The sequence below is a fragment of the Myripristis murdjan genome, chromosome 11 (assembly GCF_902150065.1).
Source record: "Myripristis murdjan chromosome 11, fMyrMur1.1, whole genome shotgun sequence".
NCBI classification, from domain to species: Eukaryota; Metazoa; Chordata; class Actinopteri; order Holocentriformes; family Holocentridae; genus Myripristis; species Myripristis murdjan.
The window spans coordinates 17592786-17601356 of record NC_043990.1 but is presented as its reverse complement, the minus strand read 5'-3'; the positions used below and the strand labels follow the sequence as shown (position 1 = coordinate 17601356).

At 44.1% G+C, this 8571-nt stretch overlaps 2 protein-coding genes across 2 annotated transcripts; both read right to left on the bottom strand.

Annotated features, from left to right (window-relative positions):
• Positions 1-160: 160 nt before the first annotated feature.
• Positions 161-2975, bottom strand: ggcta (gamma-glutamylcyclotransferase a). Its single transcript, XM_030064437.1, has 4 exons — positions 2511-2975; positions 1512-1657; positions 1195-1327; positions 161-913 (listed from the first exon to the last, which is right to left on the bottom strand). Exons 1-4 carry the CDS (start codon positions 2637-2639, stop codon positions 788-790), a joined length of 534 nt encoding a protein of 177 aa, XP_029920297.1. The 5' UTR covers positions 2640-2975; the 3' UTR covers positions 161-787.
• A 1164-nt stretch (positions 2976-4139) lies between these two features.
• On the bottom strand, positions 4140-8508 carry snrpd1 (small nuclear ribonucleoprotein D1 polypeptide). Its single transcript, XM_030064574.1, has 4 exons — positions 8348-8508; positions 7626-7702; positions 6111-6302; positions 4140-4375 (listed from the first exon to the last, which is right to left on the bottom strand). The coding sequence occupies exons 1-4, from the start codon at positions 8359-8361 to the stop codon at positions 4299-4301; spliced, it is 360 nt and encodes a 119-aa protein (XP_029920434.1). The 5' UTR covers positions 8362-8508; the 3' UTR covers positions 4140-4298.
• Between the last annotated feature and the right edge of the window lie 63 nt (positions 8509-8571).

The window sequence follows — 8571 nt, the reverse complement described above, 5'->3', positions numbered from 1 at the left end:
CACTGGAGTGACTTCGCCTCTTCCACGGTTTGCTGCCATATTTTAACATTTGAATGGTCAAATTATATCCACAGTGCTTCGCAAAACAGAGCTGGAGAAGGTGATTACAGAGGTGTATCCCTTAAGGTAGGATGAACATATTAGCCAGAAAACTTAAAAGTGTCAGAAAATGTGTAATGAATATTTATTACCAGCAATAATCAAAAATAACTCAATCATACTGCTTTACAGATTCAAATATCCATGACCAGGTTGTAACAATCCTCCAGTCCTCAGAACAGGGCTATGCTATAAACATTTTGCTCTAAAACAATCTCTTCCACATTTATGTGACTCAACTTTCCAGTCTTTCTTTGTTTAATACTCCACGAGATAACATCAGTACTCCACATATATTATCCTGGTGAATTTATCCACAATATTGGTGAGTATTCCACATACTGATGGGAATTTTCATGTGCATGTAATCATCGTCATTGATTATGGTCTTCCATGGTGACAGCTCTTAAAAATATATTGAGCCAATACGTCATCAAAATAAAAAAAAATGTGATAAGAGTGACTAAATTCAGCTCATGAGTGGTGTCAGTGCCCATATAATTGTGTGTGTGTGTGTGTGTGTGTACAGGCAAGATGTGGCTCTTCCGGCTGATTTCTCTCCAGGCAAGCAGTCAGTTAAATTGCTGCAACTATAACAACAATCCTGTATGTTTTGGAAAGGGCCATCTGGAGAGCTCGCTGCCCGGTGAGCGTCTACACTCTCGGCTGAACGTGGATGCTGCTGCTCCTACTTCATGACTCCTTTGATTTGGTCGAGGATTGAAGGGCCGCTGTAATTGTTGGTCTGAACGGCCTCCAGCCTCTTCACATAGTCCACCGGGAGACTATTCTGCTCGGCCCCTAGACACACGACCTTATGGAAAACACGGACAAATAATCATTAACAGATGTGACACGCAAAGGAACACCAGTATCTCCACTGCAAAGACAAGCAACACATTAAGAAAACGTGCAAATAAAGTAACAGCCGGTTCCTTAGTATTTTGTTATGCAACATTCATTAAGGTGTTTTGGTGGTGGTGTTGCAGTAAGAGATGAATGCATAACGTGAGTGTGCAAATATATGAGGACACAGGTCACATGCAGATTTGCTTTTGAACCTTTGTGTGTGTGTGCGCGCGCACACAAAAACACCTGTTTGTACTGAGGAGAGGGAGGGCAGGTGTGAAAATGGTTCATCTGGTATGTCCTGCAGACTACTGGTCCGTTATCCGTGTCCACGGTGACCTCCAGCGGAGAGTACATCCCCTGGCTTACTCCCTCCTGGCTGGGGATGCACACACACACACACACACACACACAGGAGAGGCGGGATCAAACCTGTGGCCTGGCACGTGATGCTCTCTGACCACCAGACCATACCGCCTTGTCTAAAATGACACGGATTAATGAGCATGCATGAGTGACTGAGTGTATGTGTGTGTGTGTGTGTGTGTGTGTGTGTGTCTCACTTGTCCAGGCTCATGAGATTTTCATTGCTCAGAGTCCAAACCACGCCCCACACCTCTTCTCCAGGACAGAACTCAATGGTGGCCACTCCACCATGCCAGCGGTTGTCCACATGTTGCTCCCAAAGGCCAAACTTCAACACATAGTCCTACACACACACACAGACCATTTGGAACTGCATCAACAGTTTGTACTGTAAGAATGATGTGTTAAACATGATGCCACGGCAACAGTAATGCCACACCAGAGCCACAGTTTTCAGTTTGACCAAATTATAGTCCAGTTAACGGCGTCAAGATTCAGTCAACTAACCAAAATTATGTCTAAAGATTACCCTCCTTTAAAACTCAGAAATCACAAATTGGCTAAAACTATTAGATTAGTTAGACATTTAAAATTTACTCCAATCAGTTGGAAAGACCCTTAAGGTTTTTGTTTGTTTGTTTCCCTAAATTTTGTCATTTGTGGTTATCTGTGATTTTTTTTTTTTTTTTTTAACTTAAGTATTTATAGCAGCTGTTCCAGTGGGGGAAAATGTATGCAACATGTACACTTGATGTACTTGACTTGAATTTTCCCAAATGGGAAAAAGTACTCATGGAAAAAAAAAGACACTTTCCGCGAAAGTCTTTACGTCATAACTCCGCCGTAACTACGCCCTTGGTGTGTGATGCCAAAATGTTATGTGATTTGACCTTTGCATTTTTGTGCGCCCACGTTCGAGAGCCCGCGTTCACGATGTTTCAGAGAATATAAACATATAAATAGTTCAGTTCTTTTCTGTGCTTTATGAACAAACCGGACATGTGCGTAACCCAGGAATCTAGCATTTTGGCGGCGTACGCGCGTGCACGTCCGCGTTCGTCTACTAACGTCAAATTTTCTCCGTAAACAGCGTAGACGGCGCGTAACTACAGCTTTAACCTGGCCACTGCGCTCTTTAAATGTGGGTTTAATAACAAACCGGCCGTGTTGTTCCCTGTATCCCATTTTAAAGTTACCTTCAGGCGGCCAGTGCAGCAGAATATCGCCGAGGGGTTGGCCAGCTGCAGCCTCTCCTTCAACAAGTTACTCCCAAAAGCAAAATACATGAAGTGACCAGCACGCGACATCTTCAAGCGCGAGTCCATTCATTAGCAGGAGCTGAGGCGCGTGCCGGGTACCAGACAGGTGGATGGAGGCACCTGCATGAAGCCGCGTCGAGTCGAAACGTGTCACCCGGAACAGAGCGTCCTCCCCCCGGCGGCGCTCCTGCACATTACCACGGGGAGAAACACACACCCACACCGACACGCAGCTTCAGAGGCGGGTCAGTCGCACCTGGAGGCTCGCTCACACCCGCGTGTCGTTTGAAGCGTCCGCCCGTCCCGAAAAGCGCGGTCAGCTGTGCGCTTCTGTACGACCTGCCGGTCACAAAGCGCGTTTCCGCTCCCGGCGCGCGTCACGTGAACGGGGGCTTCTGCACATGCCCAAGTATTAATTTATACCCGCTTGCACATTCATCCAAGATGTGTTAAAGCTTGTTTAACAGTGCAAGCCATGGAAATATTAAATTATTAAACACATAAAACTGGGGTGCACCGCCAAGAAGGCCCAGGTGACTCATTAAAAAAAACTGATGAGTCACCCGCTTAGTGCTTACTAAATGGCTGGCTATTCTCTTCCGGTTCAGATTTTGATGGACTTTTATCTGGGAATAGCCATGTAGCACTTGCGCATTCAGTTTTCGCCAGAATAAAATATATGAACACAATATAGTTTACTTCGTGTTTTAATTTTCATGTAGCCTTCCAGGATGCACACAGGTGGATAATATTGATGAAAATGGCAGATTCAATGAGACTAATCCTGCTTGGTCAGACTTGCAGAAATAAAAGATATCGCTTAAAATTTTTTAAGCGATAAAAGCAAGCAGTTTTTGTTATTAACAATAAAAGCTGCAGTTTGTCACTTTTACTTAGTGATTTTACAAAGTTGGTGTGCACACCTGGGAGGGAGGGGAAGTAGTAATGCATAACTAATGCATAACTAAATATTGTAAAAAACAGGCTGTGAATGGTTTACAGATTAGTTAAAATAGCAATGACTTCACTTTGACTGCTGAGCTTTCTGGGTTTCAGATGTGACTCTTCTGCCCACAACATGAAAACACACAGGATGCTGATGCAGCCAGTGAACAATTCATCTTTAAAAACAGGCTCATAGGTCATTTAGATGATCATTTGATGCGATAATATATAAACTATAGTGTAGACTATTTGATGCTCCATTAGAAGTTGCAGTGTAAGTGACTTTGTTTTTCACTGTGTTCATAAGTAAGCAGCTTTACACAAAATCACATTTTCCTCAAGAGGCACCAAGTCAGGTTTTGTTTATGCACTATGTTCCAACCATTTCTTCAAAGGCAAAGACTATGTTTTTCGATTATTTAACTGCTCTTGGCTTTACACTGAGCACACAACACTTATGTTGACTTTCTCACGAGCACTCAGGACTACACATTTCCATGCAAAAACCACTTTATTCAACTGTAGCTCTGAAACTCAAGAACAAAACAAAACACCTTGAAGGCCAATCAGTCACAAACTGAAGTATCCAGTCAAAGCTGTAATAATGCACAGACACACTTCTTCTGTTCATAAGGAACATTTTTAATGTACAAAATATGAAAAAAAAAAAAAAAAAAAAAAACAAAGACGTGGAATTCACAAAACGTTTCCATGAGGAAAAAGAAAAGAAATCCTGTACAAACAGTGTGGAGATAACAGTCGACTCTACGGCTGCGGTGATCATCTCCTGGGGCCGCCCCGGCCTCTGCCTCTTCCTCTGCCGCGCCCTCGTCCTCTGCCTCGCCCCCGACCTGCCACTGAGAGAGCGGGAGAGGGAGAACATTAGGAGGGTATCAATATTTGATATCAGCATTTATTAGCATTAGCAGGTATCATGAAGCGGTTTAGTGTGAATCACTCATCAGGAGCACAGTGAGAACTGGGACACGGGGGGTGTATCTGTGTTTTATTTGCACTTTTGAACATGATGTGCTGAGATGGTCTGTGAGGCTGCTTTTCCTTCATTCACCTGACACCAACAGCTCAATCTCAGACTGACCTGTTACAGAGTAATCACAATAGCAAAGACCAGATTTCCTCGATACCTACACTGGAAAAAAAAAGGCTGACTGTCTAGCCAACAAATCTGCAAACAGTTCTCCACACCTAAAACTGCCTCCTCAGAGGGGAACCCTGCTGGTCATCAAGTTAATGAGCGATCAAAAGTGAAATTAAACTGAAGACAACCTGATTGGCCACCCAGCATGCTGTTGTGTAACCAGGATGTCTGGTTTAACCATTAACACATGCACAAACTGTGTCTGACAGGCCAAATAAAAGGCTTTTCTGTATAACTGTATGACCACTGTGCCATCATGTTCCTGGCACCACGTCATAGCTACATGACACATGTATGAGCTCCACAGCAACACTTCTGCACTCTTTTTGAGCACAAAGAGCTAGGAAGGACAAATCTATCTTCTAGGTTAAACTGACCGGTTAACCTTGAATTCATAATACTTGGGCTTACATATTGTTTTAGTGCACTGCTGGCACTACAATTACTGAATTGTTTCATGTAATCTCTGGCCAAAAGCAGTATGACATTCAGCCTGTATCGCCATGCTCATGAGTATTCAACAGTGTGAAGCTCTGTGTATTCATTCAGACTGAGCTTCTTTTCTTGACCCGAGCTGTCCTCAACACATCACAGAGGTCAGAGGTCAGCGTCAGCAGTGTCTTGCCTATAAGGATTTTGCCCAAAAATTTTAAGTGGTTGCCCTCATTATAGATTAGTGGAGATTACCAGGGAACCAAACTTGCCCCGTTTCCCCTGGTTATGAAACTGCTCTCGGGCTACATAATCATTTGAATACCACAATAAGAAACAAAAACTGAATTCAACGGATGTAAGGGATTTGACATTAATAGTTCTTGACTGGAGCCTGTATGTTTTGGTATTGAATGCACAACAGCTGAATCTTTCCTAAACATCTCACACCACCTATGCCTCCTCCATTCTAACAGGAAATTTCCTGAAACGGGACAGCCTGCACCAAAGTCCGTCACTCACTCCCTTCCAGTGGTCACAATTAGTTCAACACTATTCACACATTAAACTATCAATGTTGAACAACCACGTGTTGTTTGAAAGACCTTCCTGTTCTCTCTCAGGCCTGTATACCTTAATCTGACAGGAATCACGGATAAAGTTCTCTATTTATTATATGGTACCCAGCAACCTCTCAGTATGGCTTTATGCCTCAGAACCACATAACTCTCATCCTTCCTATTCTGCCTCTTTGTCAGTGGGCACAACAAGCTGGACAATTGACCAACAAATCAATTTCACTGTACCCAAACATCATGATTGACAAGTGTCAATCAGTGTGTCAGTTTGCTGGATCAAGCTGTCTCACGAGTCAAATGTAATCCTAATCTACCGGAGAACCTGGACAATTTGTGAACTGCACCGAGTCTGATTCTGTCATGTTTCTGAAAGAGCAAGGCAACCGTGAACTGACAAAACAAGCATTTCTTCCTGTTCCTCACCTGCTTCCCTCTTCTTGGACTTGACCTTTGGCTCAATGTCGACCAGCAGGGTGTCCAGTGGCAGGCTGTCTGGCAAGATAAAGTAGCGGATGTTGTTGCCACGGATACTGAGCGACTCCAGCTGAGTGGGCTCCCTGTTTTTCAGGGTCATTTTGACTGCCTTGAGGTGGGTATTCATGCTGACATCCACACCTGAGTGGAGAAAAAACAACAGTAACACAGGGATGAAGATCAACCTCAACAAAAGCATCGAGGTAGACAGCCCATACTATTGCACCTCTGCTGCAAGCCAAATATCCCCTCCAGGGGCCAATAATGAAGTGAACTGAACAGTATCCACTGACCTAAAAGTATTACTGTACAACATATTGTCATGTGTACACTAACCTCCATACTAGGGATGGAATGGTTCAAGTAAAAAATCTGAACATTCGGTTCACTTGTCACAGTTGGGGACATGTATGTATTGTTCGGTTCAAGGCATGCGGCAAAATAAAAGTGAAACTTATCAGTTGGCGGGGATGTGCGTCGAGTGTGGAGTGCAGCGTTTTGAAAATGGTGAGTGGACAAGACAAAGTACAGTTAGAGGATCCACCAGCATCGTTTCGGTCTGCTGTATGGGAGCATTACGGATTTAGTGTGACCTATGACAATGACGGAAAAAAGCGGTGGATAAAACTGCTAATATGTGCAAGCACCATGCAACACGTGTGGCTTGTGCTGGCAGCAACACTTCCAATATGATGCCGCATTTGCGAAGACATCACCCCCGTGTGTCTGTTGACAGCACAAGGAGGAGATGGGTAAGAAAGAGCAACTCCTCCTCCCCGCAGCATTTAAACAGCCTCTCCATGCAGATTCAGACGGGGCCAAATCCATAACCAAAGCACTGGGGAGGTTTATAGCAAAAGATATGCAGCCCTATGCGGACGTGGGGGATGCTGGATTTCAGCACATGATTAAAGTACTAGAGCCGTGCTATCATATCCCCTCTCGCTGACACTTCAGCAACACTATAATTCCTGCCCTTTATGAACATACATACAAGAAATTGTTGAAGAATGGAAAAGTAGGCAATATTCTCAAGTTCAGTTCAGTGTTTTTGTGCCCCACATGCACAACATGTCCAATAGATGGCAGTAGCGCTGTTTTTAATTCAAAAAACCTATTCTTTTAATTTTTCTGCCAGTGTGTGTCATTAAATGTTTATCTTCCTCATGTTCTTCGCCAGAATTTTGTTTGGTGTTAACTTTTCTTGCCAAATAAATGAAAAGCATGCTGAAATTGACAATGCCTCCCCTCCTGCTGTACAAAAAAAAACATACCATGGCACAAACCGACCTATGAATTTTGTGAGGAATACACATGTCGTGTACTGTACATGACATGTAATTCATCTCTCTCTCTCTCTCTCTCTCTCTCTCTCTCTCACTCACTCACTCACTCACTCACTCACTCACTCACTCACTCACTCACTCACACACACACACACAGGTGACTTGGTGGGGGTCTCACCTGTGATGGTCCCGTGGACTTGGGTGCCATTCTTCAGTTCAATAGTGACGGTCTCATGGCTGAGCTTCATCAAAAACCTGCAGGTGGTTGGAGTTTGAGCGAAAAACAAACAAACAAACAAAAAAACAAAAACAATGATCTCTCACATTAACCATACAGTCTCAGTGCAACGATACACTCAGCTAGCAGGCTAACGTTAGCAATGTAGCCTTCCCGACCAAAACAAATAGCCTAATACCACTGCAGCCGGCTAACATCACCAGGCTTAAGTAACCACCACACTGCTTTGAAACTAAGCAGCTGCAATTATTTACTAACTACTATCAAGGTGGGAAGTATTAATTAAGATTTAAACGTTAATTCTGCGTTGAATTGCGTCCATATCAGACGAGACGAGGCCTAACAATGGTCCAGTGGCTAACATTAACGGGGTGATAGTTGGCCTAATTTAACGATATAAAACCCAGTCTGGTTCACAGCTAAGTCACTGTTTGCTGGAGAAATATACCGAGTGTGGAAGCTACATGCATGCGTTAATTTACAGCACCGGGTTCGTTCATTTAAATCTGCTGGAGAGTCTCCATTCATTCAGACGCTGCTTCCCGCCTCCGAGCTAACTTCACCATCCCAGCCGAAATCTAAAGCCATCCGGCGGCAGAGGACACGTTTCCTCACCGCCTGCCGCAGCGCTGGATGAGAGGCAGGTTTTTATTACCACTCACCTGACTAGTTTCATGATGGCGATGGACTGCAGAAACAAATCCTCCACCAGATACAGAAAAATTACAGCGCTGAAGTGAATCCCCCTCAGGCCGCTGGCTGTTGTATGAAATACGTTCCGGTCGCGCACAATCTACGTCTGCACGAGCGACGGCGGCACAGAAGACAGGAGAGGAGAGAGAGCAGGATGCCCCCTGCTGGCTGGGAGTCGACAGACACTCAAACG